This window comes from Adiantum capillus-veneris, chromosome 15 (genome assembly GCF_014529385.1).
Source record: "Adiantum capillus-veneris isolate H3 chromosome 15, ASM1452938v2, whole genome shotgun sequence".
Lineage (NCBI taxonomy): Eukaryota > Viridiplantae > Streptophyta > Polypodiopsida > Polypodiales > Pteridaceae > Adiantum > Adiantum capillus-veneris.
Window position 1 is genome coordinate 44,884,435 of NC_140945.1, and position 27,737 is coordinate 44,912,171.

The following is a 27,737-nucleotide window of genomic DNA, read 5'->3' on the forward strand; positions in this document are numbered from 1 at the left end:
CAGACGCCTTATGGCTGATTTGGGTGTTGGACAGGACACTGCCAACACTATCTACATTGACAGTCAGAGCACATTGGCAGTTGCGAGAAACCCATTTTTTCATGCTCGCACAAAGCACATTGAGGTGCATTACCACTATGTCAGGGAGAGGCTCTCAACAGGAGAGATCAACTTGGCTTATGTGCCAACACAGGACAACCTTGCAGATCTTTTCACAAAGGCATTGTCTCGTGAGAAGCTTGAAGCTTTCCGCAAAGCTTTGGGCTTACTCCCCTTTGTGGACTGATCATGTCCTCAGGGCATGGCACTTCCCTTTACTCATGTGCTAGCTCTCTCGTTCACTTGATCACTCCAGGGGGGATTTGTTACCATATACATGTGGTAGTGATGTGTGTGAACACACTAGGACCGCCAGGGCATTTTCCCTCTTTAGGAGATTTTTTCCCCCAAGCATTGTATATACACCCATCACTCTAGGGCTATCTATCTCTTCATTGCACACTAAGTAACACACTCTCTATTGTCTGCCTTGAGCTTCCTTCGTCTTCTCCAAGCTGTGTGCGTTTCTCTGCAACCCTAATTCCAACAACCTTAGAGAGAGTTGAGTTAGGCATCCTTTCAACTTTTTCAATGATAATTGAGGCTTACCTTAAATGTTATTTAGGTTTTAGAATATTATATACATCTTTTTATTTCACCTTTCGTCTTTTTATTGGCTTTCTAAAGGAAGCCCTAGTGTTGAGTTGGGTTAGGCATACTTTCATTGTTTTCAGTGCCATGATGGACACTTACTTTTAATGTTATTTCCATTTTAAAATATTAAATGAATCTTTCTATTTCAGCTTTCATTTCACATCCTTACATGGCTTGACTCCACTTGCATTCTATTATTTTAGAATGCTAAAGTGAAGCTTCACCTCGCATAATTCTACTAGATACTATACATATACATACATACACATATATATATACATATATATATTTATTTCACACACATATATATATACACACTAAATGAGCAAACCATGGTAAAGGGAAGAAGAAATGATGAAATATGTGAGAACTTAGTTCAAAAATCTTGCAAATTCAAAAATTTGACTATTATTTCCGGTTTGCTTCTTTGCAAGGAGGAAACTCAGTCCCTTAATAAAAGAGATATTCCTGAACAATGCTTTACCTTACATAATTCTAGTTAAACTCAACCTAATGATTTTATCATTTTCTTGTTATTTTAGAAAGCCACCGTGACCCTTTCACTTGTTTCACCTTTCATTTCGCATGGCTTGATGTGAAGCTTCACCTTGCATAATTTTAATAAATTCCACACACACACACACACACACACATACATATTAATGAAAAACCATGATAAAGGAAAGAAAAACAGATGAAATATGTGAGAACTTAGTTCAAAAACGTTTCAAAATCTAAAACTTTTGCTAGTATTTCCCGTTTGCTTCTTACGCTTAATAAAAGAGACATTTGCGAACAATGCTCCACCTTATATAATTTTAGTTAAACTCAACCTAGTGATATTATCATTTTCTTACTATTTTAGAAAGCCACCGGGACCCTTTTACTTGTTGTATTAAGTGGCACACAACTCAAATAAGAAAGAAAGAACTTTCATTCCATGCGTTTGCAAAGTACTTTGAACAAGGTGAGGAGACACGAAGGCCTACTAAGTTACGGAGAGATGAGGGAGTGTAAGTTTAAATACGTGCTTACAATCACATGGATTTTTTAGTATGTTTTAATATCAAATTATATTATCTAATATACATATATAATCACAAATGGTTTGTATATTATGAAGGGCTCCACTTAAATAATGTGAAAGGTGCACAATGCACATCTACATTTTGAAGCAAAATAAAATGAGAAAAAAGTAAAATAAAAACAATTTTAAAAAAATATTTTAGTATTTTTAATTAAAAAAATAAATTTAATAAACATAAAAAATAATAAAATAAATCTTTATAAAGTCTTTAAATCAAAGACTCTTTATCAATACTTTACATCATGGGATGAAACTCTTATGAATACACTTTTTAATCCAAAAAGGTCAATGCAACTTTAAAGAATGGCATTTAAAAAACCATAATTTCTTTTCATTCACAAACTTTTTAAGGCTCCTTGGGGACACTTGTTAAGCAAGGGGGACACTTGTTAATGAAGGAAGATTGAACACCTTCACCCATAGTGCACTAAAGCCTTTAGTAGGCCAAAAACCCTCTTTTAAAATATTGACACAAATGGATTGAACCCTCTTTTTTGACAAATTAAGGGGGTTTTCTTCAAAATGGATTTAAAAAACCCCTCTTGTCAATGTACCTATGTTTAGACCCTCCAATATGCGAGCATGGGTGTGTGGGTGCAATACTATAAAACTACTTGTTGTTGCACATCATCAAATTGAAAAAAACCTTAAATTTTCAACAACAAAAAACCCCTTCTGATGAACCCATGTAGGATATTAACATGATTATACAGTGAATCCCATGAGATTCCACGTTGGCTTATGTGGCCCAACTAGCTGTGCCACATAGATATAGATGTGTTTGACTATTGAGTTATTTTTACAACATGTAATGGGTAAAGAGTACCACACTTGCCTTTGTGGCTAAGATTAATAAGGCTTATTACCAAAAGCATGTGTGAAAGTAAACATGTGCACATAGAAGGGCCATCAAGTATTGTCATCATTAAAGGGAAAAAAAATTCAGATACTTCCCAGTCTTGATCAAACATATTATATCCTGCTTAGCAGCTACACTATCTGATGGTCTTAACTACTTTTTCTATACAATGACATCCTAAAACTTCTCTTTTTATAGAAAAAAAAGTTGATACCATTAAACATCTTGAATAGGGTAAATAGATTATTTTCTGAACAAATACTACACAATCATTAAATCTAAGTCTATGAAAATTTGATAAAATTTTGATGAAACCAAAAAACCAAACTGTAATATGCATAAAGAGTATGGCAATGTCTCAAAGACATTTGATAGAGTACAACGTCTCCACACACATGTACAACGTTTGGATCCACAAAATCCCTATGGGCCATTTAAAAAGAAAAAGGGTGAAAGCATGTATTGGTGGCACCATTCATTTTTGCATGCTTTTGGTAGTATCCTCAAAAAATGCAGGGAGGAACAAAATTGTTCTAAATGTGCTGAAAAAGTGTTCAAAGCTTGCAATTTAATATTATGATCCCTTGTTCTAAATGTGCTTAAAAAGTCAATAAATCTTGCAATTCAATATTCTCCGTTCAGAAACTTTTCGTTGATATGTCACATTGACCACCAATACACGCTTTGGCCCATCACCCATAATAGAAACATTATTACATGCAAACAGGCACCAAATAGTGAAAGAAAATCAACTTAAATCAACAATGTCAATGGTTATTGATTGACTCAGCTTGGCATAAATCTGCTCACAACCATCTTTGTGTGCATTCCCGCAACCCTATTTTCAACCATTGGTATTTGAGCAAGATTTGGCATCTTGGGTAGTGTTGTGAGCACCCTCAAGATCACTTTCTTAGATATATAATATGATATATGGTGAGCATGCAACCCTATCTCCAACAATTGGTATGAGAGTAGGTTTTGCCATGCTTGACAAAGTCTTAGCACTATCTTGGGCCACTTTCTCAAATCCAGGTGTAATTTTCTTCCTTTATCAGCATGATGAAGATACTTTCTACAAGCTCTTGACGTATATGAACTTGCAAATCAGGTAATTTCATGTCGATGAGAGAGATTAGCTAGCCATGGGCCATTGTTTCATAATTACTACAAGGGTGGGGATAGTGCATGACAATCTCCAGATTAGGAGCTAAACAAAGGGGAAGATCAAACCTGGTTCTCTCGGTGGGCTACATATTGCAGGCAGCTAAGAAAAAATTAGTGATAAATTTGCACATATTTTGATAAAAGCAAGAGCTTTTGCTACTCTCTCTCTCTCTCTCTGCCTATGTGAGAGAAGCCATCGCCATTAAAAATTTCAAGATCCTTAAATCAATGACTTTCACTAGTGTCACGTAGGCACTAGCGCTCGAAATTCAAACCCAATCGTTAAGAAGAACAAGAGTGAATTATTAATTAAATGTACAAAGCAATAATAATAGGTGACTGATTAACTAGTCATGAGGGGAAGTGCGAAGGGCAACTTTCTCAATGAGGTATTTGATTTCAAAGGGCTCGTGGGGGGAGGAGGAGCGAGAGGGGCAGCACTCACACAGGGCCAGCAAGAAGGCGAGGACCACAAGAACCACAAGCACCATGGCGCCGATGTCCACCTTGCTATCATGCCCAATATTATTAACGCCCTCCTGCTGCAATAGCAAGCGGCGGGCCGACGCCTCGCTTTGTAGAGCCCTGCAAACCGGTAAGTCCCCCAACACGCAGAAATGCACTGCAAGCGCCCACAAAGCCAGGCAGAGCGCCGGCCTCCTCTGCATGAGCTCTCTCATTTCAGACAGGTGCGCCGGCAGAGAATTGCATCTGCCCACGTCGCACGCGGAGGTCGCAACCGCGCCCGCACGAGAGAGAGAGAGAGAGAGAGAGAGCGCAGCAGCAGCAGCACTAGAGTGGCAGTTAGAGCGCCTTGCTACGTTTATGTGTAGGTAATGACCCTCCTCCCCGTTGCGCTCATCGACACGTTTGTCATATTCCTTCGCTTCTCCGTGTAACTAACGACAAGAGCACCCTTGCACACACGTGGAAAAAGAAGAGAATTTTAACGTCGTAGGAAACTATCCCAAAAGACCTTAAAAATGTAGTTGGCGAGGAGTTGAACTCAAGACCTGTTATTCAAGAGGGAAATGGCATAACCAATCTACCACACTTGGGTGATAGAGGACTCCCCCACACATTGGAGGGCCCTGTAGTGGCCTCTAGGTAATTTTGCGCATCCCCCATAAACTCTGGCGATAGCAATGAAACCTTTTGAGGAGCCTTTACACGTAGTAAACCAGGTGGGACGTAGCTGAGATAGTGTAAAAGTGCTTCTCTTGGTCAAATCACCCCCTAGCGAAGCTACTAGACATAGTTTCAAATGCACACAATTGAGCGCTCATGCAGCTATAGTTTGACTCGTAAAGGGCCCTGTGAAGGCGCTGTTAATAGGCCTATGGGGAGCCCTCTAAACCACACACAAACTTCTCTCTCTCTTTTGGTAAGGGAATTCATACCTTTTTTTGGGTAATTTACACCATGTTCCTTAAATTTCTAGTGGGAATTTTCATCTTGCTCTTGCTTTAAATTGGTTTAATTGTAAACTATTGCCGCACGCTATTTCTAAACGCCACGATGAAAATCTTGCTCTTGCTTTAAATTGGTGTAATTGTAAACTATTGCCGCACGCTATTTCTGAACGCCACGATGAAAACCCGTATCGTGCTTTGAAGCTTTCTTTGAGATTTTAGCCCTACTCACCACCTGCAAAAATTCATTGGGTTTTTACTTCTCAAACTACCTATGACATGGACTTTGAAAGAGCCAAAGTACTTTTAAAGTTCCTTCTCAAGTACTCTGATTGATGTGCCTAGTACCATTACTTTCAAGGTACCTTGAAAATTTTTGTAGCTTTCAATGAACCTGTTACCTTGGGCTTTTATCTTGCAAAGGACCTACGACAAGGACTTTGAAAGTTACCCGTTATAGGCACTTTGAAAGTAACTATAAAAGGTGCTCTTAGAGTACCTTTCAAAGGTACCTTTGGAGATGCTATCTTGCATAGGGAATTTTATATACTTCAAAATGATCTTTTTTAAATCAATTATTGTATTTATGAAAAGGGAAGACAAGTGTGTAGCTTGATCATATGGCAATATCTTTGTGTTGAGATATTAAGCTCAACATGGTATGCCTAGACTACTTCTTCCTTACATTTATCACTTACACAAAGTACTAAGCACAAGGATCATCGCCAATGTTATTGCAACTTCACTTCATAAACATTGTCTACATTCAGAGAGTGATGGCCATTTATCTTGCCAATTCACTCACTAGCATTTATGGTTGTACATAGTTCTTATTATGTTGTGTTTTCCATGTATTTTTTCGTAGACCTTATCATAATTTTGAGTTGTAAAAACAACGAAACACCTTTCAACTTCTATCTCCATTGTGTGCTCTCTTGGTTGTGTGTGCGCACTTGCAAGAGCTCAAGCTCTTTTTTTCTATATTTCTTCACATGGCACCATAGCCTAGTTGTGTCTAAAGAGTTGTGAGTGGCAAGCAAGAGTAGCCATAGAGGTGCTTGAGGGCAAGGGTTACTGCATTGTCCTTTGTCGTGTGTTGGTACTACACTCCCCCCCCCCCCCCCCCCCCCCCCCCCACCACCACCACATTCTCGGGAGACATTCCGCATCGACAATGATCTATGATTTTAATAATGTTCATGAGAGATCATGCATTTTGCAATTCTCTATAGTCCTCTGGATTGTGCATGTCCTCAGTGTTCATTTTGGATTGTGCATGTCCTCAGTGTTCATTTTGCATGAGAATGCAAAGGTTTGGGATTCTACAAATCTCCCATTTTGGTGTTGCAGGAATCTCGGTTGGTGCTACAATTTCCATTGCTATTGAACAATAGTGTTGTACAAGCTCAACCTCTACATGCTCTCTCTCTCTTTCACACACACACACACACACACACACACACACACACACACACAAAACATTACAAAAACAAGAGAGAGATCACATTCTAAATTCCAAGATACAACATGCCTCTCTCCTAACTGCAAGACTTTGACTTCCATTTCCTATGAAGATACCTTTTGACCAATGTGCCTTTTATGTTGGAGTCAAGAATCAGGGTTATAGAATGCACACACAACTTAGAGATGGAGAGGAAGCTCAAGGAACAAAATGAAGAATCAATTAATAGGTGTGAAAATACAAGATAAATTAGCCTTAGTGCGATGGGCATATATACAAAGCACGGGAAAAAATCTCCTGGATAGGGAAAAAGTGTCCCAATAGTCCCAAATGTGTTGACACACATTACTACCATATACATGGCAACAAATCCCCCCTAGGAGTGATGCAGTGAATGCGAGCTGGCACATAGCATATAGGGAAGTATCATGCCTGTTAAGAATTGGATCATGCTAGCTAGGGTGGATGAAAGGGAAACATAGTGCAAGCGTGTGTGTAAGCAAGATTATCACTCAAGTGAATTAGGTTTGAAGATAGAATTAGCTTGGACTCATAAACACAATCTTGAGTAATGACTTAGCTTAGCACAGGCTCACCATAGACAAGCATGTAGTGCAAAATAAAGTCGTGTTTATTTATTCATGAAATGAGCTTTAAGTAGCTCTATAGCATGTGGGATAATTCCAGTCTTTTCTCCTTGACTCACACTTTAGGACAAAGCTCACACTTTACAATCCTCCCCTTGAGGTTTGGACTATGACGAAATACTGAAGATGCATTATCCACACTGGATGATAAGCTGGTATCCACACAGGATGGTAAAATCTACACAGGCTGACAAAATCCACACAGGATGGTAAAATCTACACAGGCTGACAAAATCCACACAGGATGATAATATCCACACATGAAAAAGTCCTCCCCTACAAGTAGAGAGGCTGCATCTTCAAAGTACGTCTTCATAAAAGACAAGGTTGGTCTCTCCTTTGTCTTCTTTGTCTTCTACCATGTGAGCTGATCCTTTGTTATGTCTCTTGCCTTTGTAGCTTCTGTTGTTGCTTCTACTGCTGCTGCTTTCTCCACTGCTACTGCCTCCATTTGAGTAGCATCAAGAAGGACGGTGTCCCTTCTTACCACATTTGTTACAAGGATTGTTTGTGTAGCAATTTTTCGCTACGTGTCCCATTCTTCCACATTCATAACACTTTCTTCCGGTTCATGACTGTTGGAATTAGGGTTGCAGAGAAACACACATAGCTTGGAGAAGACGAAGGAAGCTCAAGGGACACAATAGAGAGTGTGGTACTTAGTGTGCAATGGAAAGATAGATAGCCCTAGAGTGATGGGCGTATATACAATGCACGGGGGAAAAAACCTCCTAAAGAGGAAAAAAATGCCCCGGCGGTCCTAGTGTGTTCACACACATCACTACCACATGTATAAGGTAACAAATCCCCCCTGGAGTGATGCGGTGAACGAGAGATGGCACATGAGTAAAGGGAAGTGCCATGCCCTGAGGACAGGATCAGTCCACAAAGGGGAGTAAGCCCAAAGCTTTGCGGAAAGCTTCAAGCTTCTCACGAGACAATGCCTTTGTGAAAAGATCTGCAAGGTTGTCCTGTGTTGGCACATAAGCCAAGCCGATCTCTCCTGCTACGAGCCTCTCCCTGACATAGTGGTAATGCACCTCAATGTGCTTTGTGCGAGCATGAAAAACTGGGTTCCTCGCAACTGCCAATGCGCTCTGACTGTCAGTGTAGATAGTGTTGGCAGTGTCCTGTCCAACACCCAAATCAGCCATAAGGCGTCTGAGCCATACACACTCAACCGTAGCTGTGAAGACTGTCCTGTACTCAGCCTCACAACTCGAAGTGGCCACAATAGGTTGCTTCTTGCTCAACCATGATATACATGAACTGCCAAGCATGAAACAAAAACCACTTGTGGACACTCGCATGTCAAAACAACCAGCCCAATCTGAGTCCGAAAAAGCATGTAAGTCTGCAGGCAATGATCCCCCCTTGGGATAAAACAAGCCAAGATGTAAAGTGCCACTAAGGTAGCGGAAAATCCTCTTGACAGCCTGCCAATGCTTAGACCCTGGGCTATGCATAAATCTGCTGACCTGTGAGACTGCAAACTGAATATCCGGCCTCATGTTGCACACATAAATGAGGCAGCCAACAACAGTTTGATAAAGAGTGACATCAGTAGGATCACCAGCATCATGTAGACTCAACTTCAAACCTGTTTCCATGGGAGTGGCAATAGGTTTGCAATCCTCAAGTCCAAACTTACATAGCAATGTCTCTATGTAACTTTTTTGACACAAAGCAATACCACCATCACACTGCTTAAACTGTATACCCAAGTAATGATGCAACAACCCCAAATCTTTCATCTTGAAAGTAGCATTCAAATCAGCCTTAAATTCAGCAATATGTCTCTCATTTGGTCTAGTGATCAACAAATCATCAACATAAAGAAGCTTTCTGTTGGACTGTTACGAAAGCCTTGTTTGACCAAATGAGTGTCATCTTTCTCATACCAAGCACGAGGAGATAGCTTCAACCCATACAAAGCCTTCTTACATCTGCACACTTTGTCCTCTTGTCCTTTTATGACAAAACCGCGAGGCTGCGTTACATAAACTTCCTTAAATATGTCACCAATCAAGAAAGCAATAACAATGTGTGATTGATGTACATCCCAACCAAAATGAGCTGCCAATGCATATAGAAAACGCACAGTAGTCATACGCCAAGTGGGAGCCAAAGTCTCTTCATAATCTATGCCTTTTTGCTGTGCATAACCCTTTGCAACAAGTCGAGCCTTATGGCGATCGATGTCACCATCCGGCTTGCGTTTCAACTTGTAAACCCACTTCGTACCAATGGCCTTTTTGCCAGGAGGCAAATCACATAAAGTCCATGTGTCATTTTCTATAAGTGCATCATATTCTGATTGCATGGTAGCCATCCAATTTTCTGAATTTTGTGCTTTATCAAAAGTCAAAAGCTCCTCAACATCATGTAAGCTAGACACAGCCAAAGCATAACAATCTGATGCATAAGATGCATGGCGAGAGCCTGAACGAGTACGACTAGACAAAGGTGCATCCAATTTACTGTCACGCAAAGTGTGCACCAGCCATTTTGGCATACCTCTAGCCTGCTGATTTTCAGCCCTTTCCTCATCAAGTACATCATGTACATCTGCATCAGTAATAGGCTGATCTAAATCATTTTCAAAAACCCCCATAGGCTGTACATTTGCCTCATTGGAACTTACATTCGTATTTACACCACTGAAAAGAGGCAACAATGTGTCATAAATGTTTTGTGAGCTTACATTACTGTCTCTAGTACATGACAGCAAGGGCTGAACAGAATCTTCCACAAACACTACATCCCGTGAAACCAGAATACGTTTTGTTTGCGGATGATACAACCTGTAACTTTTGCTTTCAGCACTATAACCAACAAAAATACATTTGACAGTCTTATCATCCAATTTTTTGCGCTGCACTTGTGGCACCAAAGCATATGCCAAACAGCCAAAAACACGCATGTGCTCAATAGAAGGCTTTCTATCATGCCATGCTTCATATGGAGTAATAGACTGCAAAGCTTTCGTAGGACACCTGTTAAGTACATAAGTGGCACACATAATGGCCTCAAGCCAAAAAGAATGCGGCAAAGCTTGACTTTTGACCATACATCGTGCCATTTCCGTCAGTGACCTGTTTTTCCTCTCAGCAACACCATTTTGCTGAGGTGTATAAGGCACTGTAAATCGGTGTTTTATCCCACGACTAGCCAGAAATGCATTAAATTCATGAGACATATACTCTCCCCCTCGATCAGAACGGAGGGTGCCCATAGTACATTTCGAGACATTTTCAGCCATAGCCGGAAATTGTTTGAAGCACATAAAAACTTCTGACTTCGCTTTAAGCAGAAATACCCATGCATGCCTGGAGTAATCATCAATGAAAGTCACGAAGTACAGGTAATTGCCCAAGCACGGAGTTTGCATGGGCCCACAAACATCACTATGCACAAGCTGCAACCTGCATGTGGCCCGAACTGAACCATCCTTTGGAAACTTAGAATGCTGCATCTTACCCAAAATACAGCCTTCACAAACATGTTTGACAGGTGCTTCAAGAGGTGGCAAAGAAGCAACCATATCAGATTTCTGTAAACGTAGCAAACTGGCAAAATTCAGATGACCAAAACGTGCATGCCAAAGTCTTGCATCTGAAATAGCCCTTGAATCTGCAACAACATTTGCAAAATTTTGTCCACACTTGTCATACAAAGTGAGCTTATATAGCCCACGGCACAAAAGGCCAGATGCAACAATTTCATCACCAAAATTGAGATCATGAACTGTACATCTGTCATCCACAAATTTGACTACAAGTCCAAGTCTAGCAAGTGCGGATACAGACAAGAGATTCTTCTTGATCCTAGGTACATAAAGTGCATCAACAAGTGTGAAAGAATTGCCATTAGCAGCAGTAAGCACAATCTTTCCAACTCCCTGAACTGGATAAGAGGCATTGTTGGCACAAGTGACTGAATTCCCATGAGGGACACACTCGAGAGAGGTAAACAATTCATGATGTGAGGTAATGTGCTTTGTAGCACCACTGTCGAAATACCACACATGTGAATCTGCAGCAACTAACAAGCCATTAGGAAATTTCGGAGGTCATTTGGAGGGCCTTCTAAGAAAATGTATTTTTTGCACTCTCTCTCTAGAAAAAATGGCAAATAAAAGAGCTGGGTCTTTCATAGTAAAACTTCAAAAAGTGTACTTTAAGTAGATTCCTTACTCTTCTGAACATTCGTTCGTAGTGATTGAGGGATAATCCTCTTTTCAGTTGCATTGAATGAACCTCGTCAATATGGAGGGAATGAGGCTAACATGGAGGGACGAATCCGCAGCCGCTATTCACTTTCCATTAAACCTGCACATTTGGCTAATGGCGCACTCCTCAAATGGCACAAATGTTACCCAGAAACGAGCCAAATATCACCTTCACATTGATTTGGACAATGAGTACCAACCATTGATTAAGCGCAGTAAAACAAACACACATATACCTCCCGCTTCCATAGACACGCTCAGAGCTCAAGGAGCTAAACACATAGATATCTGGACGAGAGGCTCTCTCTACCCTAAGAATCCAATAACTAATGCGTCTCCACCGTTTGTCAATCCTACAAGCTTATTGACCTTTGCTGGTGATGGAGAAAAGGGCCTTCTGGGTTATTGTAAATCACTTACAAGAGAAGCTTAAACTTACAAGAGCATTCTCCAAGCTCAACAATGTGAGATTGTTCGCCTTTCACATTTACATTCTACAGATCAGGTTACCATTTTGCAACATAAAACAGAGGTACAAGAACTGAAAGGAAAGGTGCGAAGTTGTCAAATGAAGGACACCATCTTGGGTGGTCGTATCCGAAAGAAGAAATTGCGCAATCTTGAAACATTGCAGGTTGCATCAGGAGGTCTCAAGAAAAGAATCCGAGCATTAAGGTGATGCTTCTTGGTTGGCTACATTGTCTTAGTTAAGTAATCTTTTTGTTTTTTCTTGTTATGCATTGTTTTCATGTGCCTAAATAGTGTTAGTGAAGCAAATTTTCTGTTATTTACTTATGCATTGTCTTCATGTAGAGATTCAATCTATCCTGACAAGGAAAACATTGACCCCAAAGCCAATATAGGAAAGAGATTGAAGCCACTTATAAGTAGAAGCCTGGCAGCAGATATAGTACATGACAAGAAGTTTAAGGTCCTACAACGAAATGTAGTGGACCGCTTTATTTCAGAGAACTCAGTGCCTGCAAAAGAGATACAAGGCACACTTGATTCACTTGGTGTAAGCAAAAGAGGATATTCGGCTATCCAAAAGTCTGTCTCATCCATCTTTGTTAGGAAGGGTATAAAATCCAAACTTCTACTATCAGCCTCAAGTGTTTGGAAAGAGAGGCTTCAGCTTAACGAGGCACAGGGAGACTATCTTGGACAGCCCTTTCATATTAAAGCAACTTACAGTGGCCATGGAGCAAACATGGCATATGATGAGTTCAACAATATTTTTATGGACCTGCGGATATTACAGAAGAGAATGGTGGAGTTTTACAACATCACATTTGAAGAGTCACGTGGGGTATTACATTTTGTGTTAAAACTGGATGAGTGTGAGCTTGTTAAAGAGAAAAAGCTAGAGCGTGTTACTATTACTTTAATGAATAGAGCCCTCTCAAAGTGTCCCAGTGATGATCCTTTATATTTTAGTGTTCAATCAAAATCTAACATATGGTGGCTTGGTGCGTTTGAGGTAAGCGAGATTCTCAAGTAATCTCAAATGTTCAGATCTACTTAAGTCTCATTTATTTTGTGTTGCAGGTAAAGAAAGAAGATCATGAGATTCTATATTGGGTGTTCCATCGAACTAATATTCCGGAGGTGATTGATCGACAGACTAACCAGGGAGACGTACTACGTTTAGATGGAAGGGGAGACTTTCAAGTTCAGTGGCATCTTGCAGGTGACCTTAAAACATTAAAGTGCATGTATAATTGTGGAATGGGTGCAATGGCAAAGTCACCGTGTTTGTTCTGCATGGAGCCTGCAAAGGTCATGGACCCAAAGTGGTGGAGAAAAGCTCCAACACGTCACATTGAGGATCCTGCTTTTCGACCGGTTTTGAAAATACCACTTGTGAATGTCCACATTTGTACAATGCATGCCCTTTGTAGAATTGTGGAGAAATTGGTCTACTTATACATCGGGTTTGCTTGGAAGATTAAGAACTCCGCAAAACGACAAGTAGCCCTGCAGTGCTTAGAAATGGTATTGTCGGATATGGGGCTTCATGGTGGCAATGTGAAAATCCAGCGGGATGAAAAGAGATCAACTGCTGAGAAGGATGTCCCATGCAAACCATCCATCGCTGGGGTGAAGGCACGGAGGTTTTTATCTAAGCCCCAAGGTACAAGAGATCCAAAGCTAACAAAACATGGAAAAATATATAACACATCTTATGTTAGCAAGGTAGAGTATCAGAGCTGGAAAAAGCTACATATTGCAGTCAAAGACCACGAACCAACTACTCGTAACGCGAAGGCTGAAGTTTGGCGATCAATAGACATCCTATTTTTGATGTGCGACAAAGATGACTGGTCACAAGGTGATATGAACAAGTTCAAGGAAAATCTCAACCTTCTGAAAAAATCATTCAAGACAGCATGGACAGACACCCAGATTACTCACTACATGGTATTATCATGTATTTCTTTCTCTCTTATGTGCAAATATGTGACTGTAAAACATTCTAACTAATCTGTATTCATATCCAGCACATCATCTTCAATCATTTGCCATATTTTATACAGAAGTATGGGAACCCGGCAATATGGAATACCCAAGGGATGGAAAAGTCTCATTACATGGCGAGAAATGCTTATTTCAGGCACACACGACATGGTGGCTCTCGAATCAAGGCTAACAGTTTGAGAGAACTATTTGAATGGTTCTATCGTAGAATCATTCATCGAATGCAGGCAAAAGAAGTCTTGGCAAATTTAGCAACAGCACAAGCCATCAGACATTTACAACAACAAAAAGCTAAAAGATCAATGGCATACAACAACTCCGGAGCTCGTGAAAGTCAACGAAGGTGGAGAAAGACAATGGTGTATGTGAATCACAAGTGGAGAAAGATACTATGAGTGGATGACATTGTACAAAATTTATGTAATACATGATCTTATACAATTGCTACTTGAAGTGTATCAAGATTTTGCAGGTTCAATTTTGTTTTTTGGCACGTCACCCTTGTAACGAATCATGAGATGTTTGCCATACTCTAAAAGTTCATCTGGGTTTTGTCTACCAAGAGCTAGTGCCATTGCTGTGTAGGTGTAGTAATACGCTGCCTGACCACCTGTATAGCCTGGGCAGTAACCAAAACAATCTCTAGCAAACACTTTGTCCACAAGAATGACTTTATCTGCACTTTTGGGAAGCACCGGTCCACCCAAGAAGCGTGATAGTGTCTTGAATGTGTAAGTTGCTATTGAACCCTCTTGTGACATGGAATTGTGAAAAACTACTATCGGCGACTCGCAAAGCTTTGAAAGGTACTGTGCTAGGGCCGCATCCCTTCCTCGATACTCTCTTGTCCGGCGCCGAAGGAAGTCATCCTTGTCAGCAATCCAAGACTGCACATACAATGTCAGAAGTGACACAAAGAGAGAGAGAGAGAGAGAGAGAGAGAGAGAGAGAGAGAGAGAGAGAGAGAGAGAGAGAGAGAGAGAGAGAGAGAGAGAGAGTTACCATGAAGCTCTCATCCTGCAGAAAGAGGTTTTCTTGCCACAGGTCTACAGATGTAGTTGACCCCTGACCTGAATGGTTAAACGAATCCTCCACTTCTTTGTTACTTTTCGATGGTCTTAGGCTTTGTCTTATTGCTTGGAAGGTGGCTTCATCAGGTAGTGTCTCCTTGTATTTTTCAGCTTTCTCAAAGCATCTTCGAAGGCATTCCATTGGATTGCTGGATGTTTCCATTGCCTCATCATCACTACTATCCTCTGAAACAAATCCACTCCTCTCCTCTTGGACTCTGGAAATAATAGCCAGGGAGAAATCCTCCCTTAAATAAAAGACACTTTGCACATCATGTAAGAAGATATAGGTCCTGTCTCCAATCCTGAACTCAGGCACAGCAGGCAACATCATCTGAGCATGCTTCTCAGTGAAGTTACTGACATCCAATGGAAGTTTGATTTCTGTGGTTTTCACAGAGAGCATCTTACTTCTTTGTACTTCAATTGCCTCAACCTCAAGGTCGACTGTGTCTTCAACCTCCTCGACTTCTTGCATATGAGTTGTCTCCTCGCATTCTTCATCTGGTGCTGCATCCTGCTCCTCTAACACCTCATCAGGATTCTGCATGAGGAATCCAAACAGGCTGTTCAGGTAAATCATAAAGCCAAAGGCTTCCTGAATGAGTTTGCATTCTTTTTGATGCAAAGGGCAGGCTGAATGTCGGCAAGAAGGTGGTAATTCCCTATACTTCTTCAGTCCCTGTCCCTTTCCACCACAGTCATTTAAATGCACAAGAGTCATAGTAGGCAGAACAACCCTTCCTACCTGCACCATCACTTCAAACTTATCTCTGTAGGACTGCAAGAAATTACTGTGCTAAGCTAACAGGTCTTCAATGTCAAACTTTGGATTAAACATAGAATGAACTAGATCAAACTTGTCCCCAGCACCACAAGATGCTCCAAAATCAAACAGCCTCTCATCAGTTGCAGCTGGGTCTTCCAGAGAAGACACATCCTCTTTGTCTTTACATTTAGTTGCACAGGGACTTCCTTCTAGCACATCTGTATCATCTGAGAAGTCTATATTCCTCTTTCTTGTATTTCTCTTCAGAAGTATTAAAGAGGGCACCACAGCCTTGTAGGGTGAGGGATCCTCTTGCCCTGGTGACCTCTCTGATTGATCTTCACCAATTGACTTTTCTTCAGATATGTTCTGACAAAAGTCAACAGTTCTTTTGGCAGATACATTAAGCAACTGAGCCTGCAAGGGTTGAAATCCTGGCACAAGCTCTGGATCAGGTTTCAGCCTCTTCTGCCTACTGGACCTTAATCCTATTCATCAGGAAACATGACAACTCTGCCAAAACCAAACCATCATGATCTCTCTCTCTCTCTCTCTCTCTCTCTCTCTCTCTCTCTCTCTCTCTCTCTCTCTCTCTCTCTCTCTCTCTCCAAAGAACACTAAAAAAATACACACAGACACTCTCTCTCTCTCTCTCTCTCTCTCTCTCTCTCTCTCTCTCTCTTTGTATTTTTCTGTTTGTACTAAAGGCGCGCAAGGACGGAAAAGTGCTTTTTGCAACTCTCTCCGCGCGCCTTAAGTACAATTGAGGGAGAGTCATAACCATACTATAGGCGCGCGGAGAGAGCGGGAGCCAGTATTTGGTTGGCTATGCGCGCCGTTAGTAACATGTACAGAGAGGGGAGGGAGAGAGACAATGTGTATATATCTGTGTGTGTGTCTGTGTGTATGTGCGTCTGTGTCTCTGTCTATGGAAGTATGGGTATTGAGGTGTGTGTGTTGAACAACAGTCTGGGTTTTTCTTTGTTTAGACACACACACACACACACACACACACACACACACACACAATTTGTACCAACTGTTGGAAATACAGAGAGAAAGAGTGAGAGATCACCTTTTGTTGGTGGGGTTTGCAGGAACTCCAAGGGAGGTGTCTCCTCCATTGCTTTTTTGTGTGTCAAACTGACTCTGTCTCTCTCCCTCCCTCTCTCTCTCTCTTTGAGAGTAAGGAGTCCCTCTCTCTATCTCTCTCTCAATCTGTGTCTCTCCCTCTCTCCCTCTCTCTATCTCTCTCACAATCTGTTCTCTCTTTCTCTCTCTCTGTCTCTCTAAGACTCTCTCTCTCTCTCTCTCTCTCTCTCTCTTTATCACTCTCTCTCTTTCTATGGCTCTCTCTCTCTCTCTCTCTCTCTCTCTCTCGCTCTCTCACTCTCTCTCTCTCTCTCTCTCTATTGTTCTCTCTCTTTCTCTCTCTCAAAATCACACTTATAACGGATACACACGGCGGCGCCCCACGTGTCACTATAAATTAGAGTATATTTGTATGCTGTCACATGTGTGGTCATTATTGAGACCGTATACTTTTGTACGTCATATAAAGAGGTCAAGAGAGAGAAAAACCACACCTCGTGAAAGAGAGTGAGTGAAAGAGAGAGAGAGAGAGAGAGAGAGAGAGAGAGAGAGAGAGAGAGAGAGAGAGAGAGCCGTCGTCTGCGTCTCCGACAGCAAGCCGACCCATCGACATAACGAAGGTCTGCCTCTCCCTCTGCCTTTGCCTCTATCAGTTTATCTCTGTTTCTGTCACAGTACCAAGCACAGTCTTAGCAAACAACCCACACAAACAGTCACACACACACACACACACACACACACACACACACACACACATACACACACACACATACACACCCACACACACACACTCACACTCACAAACACACAGACACACATCTTTAAAATACAAACACACACACACACACACACTCACAAACACACAGACACACATCTTTAAAATACAAACACACACACACACACACACACTCTCTCTCTCTCTCTCTCTCTCTCTCTCTCTCTATACCAAAGGCGCGCGTAGAGAGGCATACCCGTAGTGCATGTCTCTATGCGCGCCGTTAGTACTGTGCATTGACCAGAGAGAGAGAGAGAGAGAGAGAGAGAGAGAGAGAGAGAGAGAGAGTATGTGTGTATTTATTTTACCCTATACTAACGGCGCGCGGAGGTGTTTGTTGAGGTAAAAACGTGCTCCGCGCGCGCCTTTAGTAATGGGCTCTCTCACACTCTCTCTCTCTCTCTCTATTTAAATATGCTAAGCTATAGAAAGGAGAGAGAGAGAAGAGAGAGAGAGAGAGAGTCATAGAAAGAGAGAAAGGGATTGAGACTCTTCTTTTGGTGTACAGTGAGATGGCTAGAACAAAAGCCACTGTAAGGAAGGCAGGCAAGGGACCAGGATTAGCATCTAAAGCAAGTAGCAGATCTGCAACCCCAAAGAAAAGACCTGGAAAACCAAATAAAATTCTGAAAGGGCCAAGGATGAAGAAGTTGCAAACCTGCATGGGACTTTTCAGAGAAATCAGAAAGGCACAGAAATGTGTAGATTTATGCATACCAAAGCTGCCCTTCCAGAGGATGGTGAGGTCCATATGTGATGAAGCTACCTGAGGCACCAAAAGGTGGAAGGTGGTGGCATTAATGGCTCTACAAGAAGCAGCAGAGGACTTCCTACTGGAGTACTTTAGTGACATGACCATTGTTGCAGCCGATGCCCACAGGGTTACTATAATGGACAAAGATAGTGAGACACTGAAAAGAATAAGGTGGAGGTATGACAAACTACTAGTCCCCAATGTCTGCAAGGATAAGAAAATGAGGGAAATTTTGTTATACCCCCCGGAGCTAGTGCCACAACTCACAGTTGTAGATGTCACACATGATGTCAATACAAGGGCAAGGGCAGAGACTATTGCTCGCCAAACAGAGAACATGAGGGAAGCAGAGCTTAAGGAGAAAGCAAAAGTAGCAGTGGAGTCCCAGAGGCAAACAGAGTGCAATGTGACCCTGTCCATAGAGGCAAGCAATCAAGAAACTCTACTTTCAATGAAGGATGGTTTGCTTGCAGAGATACCATTTGTAGATGGAGCCAGAAAGCTAGCTCTGGAAAAAGTGGACATTAATTTATTGCAGAATCCAGATGCTCAGATTTCAGACACAATTATCTATGCTTGTCTTAAGTAAGTGTTACTATCTTGCTAGCTTTGAAAACTCAGATAATAGGTTTGCTAACTCAGGTAGAGTCTCTGCAGCCTGATCAAAAGTCAACTCCCATTGCACACTCACATAGAGGTGTTTCTTCTTGATCCACAAATGTCAGTGATTATTAGACAAAAGAACAGTCCATCTGGGACCTTTGAGAGTTGGTTTCTCCACTGTGCTATGCTGGAAGTTACTGTGATCATCTTTCCATATGAGAACAACCATCACTGGAGTCTCATATGCCTTGATGTTGACCAACCAGCAGTGTGGGTGTTCAATTCAATAAAAGGAACCCACCCTGAAATTAGGCTGTAAGTGTTTTGTATCAGAAAGTGTTTCTTATAGATATCCATGTAAATTTGAAGCCTCATGCTAACATCTTGACATTGCTTTGTGCAGTTGTATAAAGAGGTTGTTGCTTGCCTATGGCAAGCTATGTGGAAGGTATGAACTATACAAGGCCCCAATCAAAGAAGTACCTGTCCCAAATCAAACCGATGGAAATTCTTGCGGCTGGAGATGTCTTCTCCATGCAGAATATGTCCTGCAAAGCTACTTTGCATTAAAACCTTTCATGACTAAGGTACCCATTTGGCAATGCATTCAGTTAGTTTTGGTTTAGTCTATAAAAGAATTCTCACCATGTGGTCTTTCAATTTTGCAGAGTGCTTTAAAAAACTACACATATGATTATTTGCAAAGATACCGGGTAAGTTTAATACAACACTGTTAACCCTCGTGGCTCACGGACACCCTATCGCCTACGACGGACACTATAACCATATTATGTATTATTTAGAGTTAGGTACCGGGCTTGTCGGACCAATAGGAAAAGGGTAGGAGTGATCGCCAATGAGAGGCGCACTTTAACTTGGACATTCAAGGGATTAGTTGGCTAAGCATGGGCGCCCAAGTGTGAATGGGGTGAGCTCCTATAAAAGCCAACTAAACCTAATTTTTACTCATTCTCTCATTTGTGCAATAGAAGAGTGCTCTTGCTCCATCTCCATCTTCTTCTTCTTCTTCACCTCCTTGTGTGTGTGTGTGAGAGAGAGAGAGAGAGAGAGAGAGAGAGAGAGGGAGAGTGTGTGTGCGATCGAGCATTACGAAGGCACGACGGCGGCGAAGCGGTTGAGCGCGGCACGACTGCAGATTCTTCTTCATCGCGGCGAGGAATCCACCACGAAGGCGAGCGTAGAGCGGTGAGTGACACACCCTTTGTTCTCTTGAGCTTGCTAGTTTAGGCTTGTTGTGTGCTTGGAGCCGTTTGTGGCTCGCACACGGTGTATTGGCAAGTCCCTTGCTTCGACAGTGCGGCAAGGAGCGCACATTTTTGGCGCCGCTGTCGGGGATATGCCCTACACTAAGCTCGGTTAGCACTTTACGCTTCCTTGTGGTGCAATTTCTATCATAGGAAAGGCAGGGAAGGAGTGTGTGGAGATTTCTGTTTTTTGCGTTTTTTGCATTTTCTGTCAAGTTTCAATTTCTGCAATTTTCTGCGTTTTCTGTGTTAAATTTTCTGTCAAGTTCCATCAATTTCTGCAATTTCTGTGCGTTTTTTCAATTTTCTGCGTTTTCTGCATTTCAATTTCTGCAATTTCTGCGTTTTCTGCATTATTAAAAAAAAAAAAAAAAAATTTATTTTTTTTTAAAAAAAAATCTGGAAAAAAAAATAAAAAAAAATTCGGAAAATAAAAACGCGAGTGAGCGGGCGGTGGTTTTTTCCGAAAATAAAAAACGTGACTCTTAAAACGGACGGGTTGGTTTGTATAAAAGATAGATCGGGATCATTTCCCCAAGCCCAAGCCCAAGCCCAAGCCCTCAGTCTTATGATATATACTAAACTCACTCTTATATATATACCCTACTCCCTCAAGAGAGAATGAGAGCATGTGGGACAAGTCCTCCACTCTCCTCCTTTCTCTTCCCACTTGCACCCTTAGACTTCCTAGTTTGAGCTTAGTTCCCTACTGGAAATTGACAGTTTTAGGGATTCCGAGGGCATAGAGTGACCAAACGGAGGGCTGTAAAGCACGGCACGACCCTCTGACCGATACTCTCGTTTCGAGCTATCACATGGCCCATTCCACGACACGCTCTAAAAAATCTAGCAAAAAAACAAACAAAAAACACGCTAAAAACTAGTCACAAGGCCTCCTAGAGCAGCTTTTTGACACCTTAGGGTATCAAAAGCACATGCACTTACGCTCTGGGCGGGTGCTAGAACACGAGCATATTGAGGGTGTCTCTGTTCATACGGACACCCATTACCCATCCACGATAAGCTCTAGACCCTCAGCGGGGACACAAGGTAGCACCACCCAAGACCCTAAAATAGCCGCTAGTGATTCCTCCCCCGACTCAGAAATCATGGAAGCATACCCTACCCAAAACACTGAGAGAGAAGGCCATGCACCTCCCGAAGCTCCACAGCCTAGTACTAGTATGTTTAGCCGTTTCATGGAAACATTAGGTAGAGCTACTCGCTCGGAACCTGATGCAAATGAAGCACACGAAGGGGGTGGGGAAGTGGACTATCCTTTCACATCGCACGTGGACCCCACACCCCCAAAGAGTGTCCATGTGGATATCCTACCAACTTCTTACCAAGAAGGCCCTGTTGAGCTGCCTCCTTCAGAAGTTCCCTCTAAAGTACCGTTGGTGACAAGTAAAACCACGGGGAGCAACATTGCTTCTACCTCACAAGAAACCGTTAACACGTCGACTCTAGAAGGATTGTTCATTAATGATCATTGGACATACGACCTCCACACTGAGGTGTTGACGGATCTACACTCTGGCCATGCCTACCATGAAGGATGGATAGAGATTGTACAATCCACCTCTAGTGCCACGAGCATCGAAGATCAACAGAAAATGATCTGTAATGTTATCCATGGCATTATTCAATCCGAAAGGCAAAACCGAGGGGTAAATATACTCTCAACTGGCCCCATGAGATTTCTGGATACGAGCAAGGCTCAACAGCCTACTCTATCACAAATGGAGACTCCTCTAATGAGCCCCATGGACCCATCTTACGTCATTTCACCTGGGGTCTCTATGCAATCTGAGCCTTCGAGCGAAAACTTTAGCTTCCCTAACTTGGCTCAACCCTCTATTAAGGAAAACACAGTGCTCACTCCAGGGATAAGCCTGACAGAGAATGTACCGATGACATCTACGGTTAGCGCAGTGCCACTACCTAGTGTCGTAGTACCTAATATGGGGCCTCGACCATATGTGCCTCTAGCCCCTTATGCACACATGGCCCCCACACCTCCAATTGTACCACTTGCTTATGCTCCTTGAGTGCCGCTCCCTAGCTCTTATCCGAGTGGACCTATGCCCGGTTATGTTCCATATCCTGCATCATCCACACATATGCCAAGACCGGCACCCGTCCCTCTCCCACATATGATTCCAAGAGTACCTCCACCGGCCCTGCCTCCTCACATAGGTGACTTGGCAGCGTTTGCTCAAACCATAGGCCGATCTATCGCGGAAAATATGCGTCACGCATCTGATAGAGAGCCTAGAAGTAAGGCAGTACAAATTGCCAAACTCACGCAAAAATTCAATGGGGACGAAGATGCTAGGAAACACATTGAAGTGTTTAAACAAGTATGTGATTCCTTAGGGGAACGCAACGAACTACATAAGTGCAATGCCTTAAGCTTGACATTAAGTGGGAAGGCTGGAGATTGGTATAGAACCCTAAGGGTGGACGAGAAAACAATCTACCCTACCCTTCGAAGGTTGTTTCTAAAGGAGTACATACGAGAAGGTGTGCTTTGGGGTGTAGCATCTCAGCTACAGAAGGCCGAACGTAAGGAAGGAGAGTCAGTAAGGGACTTCATTAGTCGTCTAAAGCACTTAAACTCTCGCTGCCCTGTAAATGAGCGCTTCAACAATAACCAACTGCTTGATCGATTCATTCGAGGGTTGAGGAATGAAGGAATCTATAATGGACTAGTGATTAGAGGTATCACAACCTGGGAAGATGTCACTGCCAATGCAATCCAATTAGAGGACAACTTGATGATAGCAGGCATGAGGGTGTCTATTGACACGAGATCCACTAGCTCACAAGCCATTGAGTATGAACCCATGACTGCAAAGCCCATTGCCAATGAGCCAAAGGTATTTGAGACATTCTTGACAGACCTCACCAAGGCAATCCAAGAGTCTCTTAAGGATAATCGACCCCCTCAAAATAGTCACATGTATCCAAGAAGGGAGCAACAATGGTGTTCCATTTGCTTAGGTCCACATAGCACTAGTGAGTGCCCTACGTTTAGAGTAAAATTTAATGGAACTTGCAACGCATGTGGTAGGTATGGTCACCAAGCTAAGGATTGTTTAATGATCAAACGTATGATGGCAAATAGACCACCTGTAGCCTGGACGGATGCGCCTCGAGCTCCTGTATTGATGCCTACTCCACCTGTTGAGCAACTACCGCAACACATGGTCCCTAGATCTCAAAATGTTGTACAAGCTACACCGCTACCACCTCCTGTGCTAGGACCGCAGCCCCCGCATCCAAGAGTCGCCCCTATGAACCAAGTGGGTTGCGAGCCATCAAATGCTTATCCAGATGGCTGTGAGGAGGAAATAGACACTAGTATTGCCTACGGACTTGATACATTGGAAGAGTGTCCTATATACTACATGGAAGATTGTTGGGGGCAAGTCAAGCCGGTTTATCAAGCTGCTGCTCTCGCATCCAGAGGTCAAAATATCAACACCCAGGCTAGGAGGCCACCTCTTCAATGCTACGAGTGTGGTGGACCACATCGAGCAGCGGAGTGCCCTATTAGGCTGCAAAAGAATGCTGCACAGATGCAAATGAATCAAGGGAGCACGTCTGCAATGCCAATACTCACATCTAATCGTTGTGGCATAGATCACTTGATTGCCCAATGCCCCTATAACCCAAATGCGCCTAAAATCACACCCCTAAATTTGGTCGAAATTGCTAGTGTGACATCGCCAATACCACCCGTCGCACCCGCTTATGCGATTACACGGTCCATGCTTCAAGGGCCAGGCCATATCCTCGAAGAGAGAGATACCGCGTCAGTTATCCAAGCAAAGAAAAAGAAGACACGAAGGAAGAAGTCGCAGAATACGGAAAATTCAAAGCCAAGTTCCAAAACAAACATAGGAACAGGAGATGACCCCGTGTATATGAATGACCTCGAGGATGATTCAGATTCAGTCGAGACAATGGAGACTAGAACCAATACCACAAAGAGAAAGACCGACAAAGAAAACCGTAACATGGAACCAAATGAAAACCGAATAAGAGAAAATCATAAAGAGCCTCTGAAAACACCACAAGTGTTTCCAAATCCAATCGAAGACCCCCAAGATAAACCGCAGGGGAAAAATCGTAAAAAGAAGATTGGGACGTACCCAAACCCAGTAGACGAGATTAAGCAGGTGAAACATCTAAGAGGTTTAGTGGAGGAAACTCAAAGGAAACTAGAACCAGAACCCATGCATGCCAAAATTCATGACACAGTGTTTCCCACGCAAGTTCATCCACCCCACATGAACCATAGACCGTTAGCCATATCTAGTATCATCCAAGAAGGGAGTGAGGACGGGACATCAGAAAGTGAGCATACACCCTTCTTGTTGGAAAGGATGTTTAACGAAGGAATACCTGATCCCATTGAGGAATATGAGATTCCATCCTCACCAGTTCCTAGTCAAGGACCTACACCCTGCAAAACGCCAATGAATGTTGCCAAACTAGTGGACTTCATGTCTTCTGAGGTCCGAACCACGATCATAGCAAAGCTGTATGGAGATCCTGAGTTATTCCTTGCACTTCGAGCATTCCTTAACGGAGAGCTACGAACGGGATTACCGCAGTTTGCGCAACCAAATAGGCCTGACTCGATTATGATTGATGAGGAAAATCATGTGCAATCACTTGACTTAGATGGACACGAGTCTGTGATCGAGGTACCCATTAACGAATTAGGGCAGTATTTTGAAGGCGACGAGTCTAATGCGACCCTACCCATCACTACCAAGGGATTAACTATAAAGGGAATTCTTGATGGTGGTGCGGGAGTTAGCATCGTTACAAAAGATTGTTGGGAATCCATGGGAAAACCCCGCCTTAGTGTTACTAACATTGTGGTAAAGATGGCAAATGGTACCATAGCCAAACCTATGGGGATGCTCAAGGATCTTAAGATCAAAGTTCTAGGACACAAGGTACGACATACGTTCATTGTAATGGATTTCTCTAAACACCTTATGTCATATGAAATGATTTTAGGACGACCATTCATGAGGGAAGCACAAATGGTTCACGGTTGGTCTAAAAATCATGTCTATTTGCAATTCCAAGACTCTGTCCTTAGAGTGGATTTGGTGACTGGTAAGGTACACCCCTTAGGGAGTAAAACCATTATTGATCATCGCTCTGACACCACAGTTCACTCGGCCCCACTACAATATTGTTACACTTGTAAGAAGGATACAGACATTGGCCAAGATTCTCCTTACATGGATGTGTTACCGGGTATGACGGAATCAGACAATGTGGATTGAGTCCACCTAGCATCAACCATAGACACTTGGGGAAATAGAGGGACGACTTGGGTAACACCTGAGGGGGATGAAATGCCTATACCCTTAAATATGCTACAAGCAATGCATATCGCTTTCGACAAGACTCATCCTAATGTCACGAAGAAAACATACAAGTGGGTCCCTAAAGCTTCTTTAGTGACCATAGCTAATGCTTAAAAACAGAAGCCTTGTAAGAAACGTACCACTCGCTCCAAGAAAAGTAAGAAAATGTTACGATGGATCCCTAAACGACTATTGGAAGCCCAAGGCTACTATCAAGGAAATGATCAAATCTGGGTGCGGTGCCAAAACGTAGATTGTGCTCTTACCTATCACCTGACCCAAGTGAGCCCAATCCCGTAGCTCCAAAACGAATCAATGATTGTGGAAAGAAAAAAATCACAGAATGCTACACACCCGCTCCCGAGCTAGTTTGGGTACCAAAGAAAGAACGATTTGTTCCACCTAGCTCAGGAAGGGGGGAGTCCCATGAAGATTCTAGCTCCTCATGTAATACATCCATAGAGGTAAAAGCTTCTACACAGCCTCCATCTATAGTAGTGGACCTACATGAAGCTACAAAAGAATCCACACCTCCCAGTGTTCAAGAATCACCTGATGAACCACTTCAAGTTCGATCTTGGGAGAGTACCTTACCACCCTTGCAACTTGACGAGGCACCTAGGGTAATAGAAAACTACTGGCAAAAATCCTCACCTATTACCAACTGGAGCAATTGGTTTCAAAGGGTGACAAGCTCATTTCAAACGGTATGATCTACCCAAGGAAGGGGGGAGTGTTTGCTGACAGTCATCATTCATTTGTTTCCCTCTCAACCTTTTTCCCTGACCTCTCAATCTCCGATCTTAGGGAATGTATATATATAGCCTTATACTCACAAAAAAACAAAAATAGTAAAGAGCAAGAGCACCTAGCAATGAGAGAGCACCCTATCAGATCTTATATATAAGTCCAAATTCACCGTGTCAATTCAAGCAACACACAAAAACAACTCTTATGTTTTAAAGGCCTAACCAAATCTATCTGTCTTGTCAGAAATGGCTACTTCACCAGAGGCATGCACTTCTATTTTTGATGAAAGGTACCCTTTGTCTTTTCCTCAAGTGTTCTACGTATGCTACCCTATACTTTCTTGCGAATGGGATTTGATAGAGAGCCTTGCATGTGAGAGAAATTTTGAGGAGTTAGAATGGCTGATACGTCTATGGCTAACTAGTGATCCCTACCCAGTAGCGAATGTGTCTCCAATGGCACATGCTTATTCTTTTGCACAAGATGAGTATCCACGCATCACGAGGTTCTTGATTAGCATGCTTGCACAAGAGGATGATGAAGAGGAACTAATAGAGACCGAGGAAGACTATGGCCTCACAGACAACGATTTTATTTATCTAGATGATGAGGATAGAGGCCTAGCCTTAGGGTGGCCACCCGGTTTATATAATATCCTCTTTCCTTGATTCTAAAAGGGGTGACAGATAGGTAGGTTAGGGGTCTAGATTGTGTTTTGAGTTTGTTTTTTAGGAGTTTTAATTTTTCACACTGACATGCCTCCTAGAGGTATAGTGCCTATTTTTGGATGTGTTAGGTAGGACTTATATGGATCTCCATCCACATGGCTGAGGACATCTGCTTCAACGAAATGAGCCACTCCATACCTCCAGGTGTACTACTTTCCATGATTCATGTTGGTGGATATGTGTAATTGCTAATAATGATTTTTCATTCTTTGTTTGAGTGCAATAGTTATGATTATTATCTGCCATTATAGATGTATAAATTTGTCTTTGCTTAAGTTGATTGAACTCCAGTTTAATCTTATGGATGAGCCTGGAGATTAGGAGACCGTGACTTTAGGTTAACTCATTTACTTGACCACTAGGCCTAGCTAATAAAATTATCCGAGTATTTGAGACCTTAGGAATGTTTTAGGTAGAGAAAGGCTTGCTCACTCAAACAACAAAAAACACTAGTGCGAATACCAAGGAAATGGAAGCAAAAAAAAAAAAAAAAAAA

At 42.3% G+C, this 27,737-nt stretch overlaps 1 protein-coding gene across 1 annotated transcript in view; it reads right to left on the minus strand.

The window, feature by feature from the left end:
- Positions 1-4,088: 4,088 nt before the first annotated feature.
- The window catches only part of LOC147440603 (uncharacterized), a 66,713-nt gene continuing 43,064 nt past the window's right edge, over positions 4,089-27,737 (minus strand). The window contains exon 2 of the mRNA XM_086483318.1: positions 4,089-4,705. Coding sequence (XP_086339444.1) covers positions 4,154-4,705 — 552 coding nt within the window. The 3' untranslated portion in view covers positions 4,089-4,153. The remainder of the gene's footprint in view (positions 4,706-27,737) is intronic.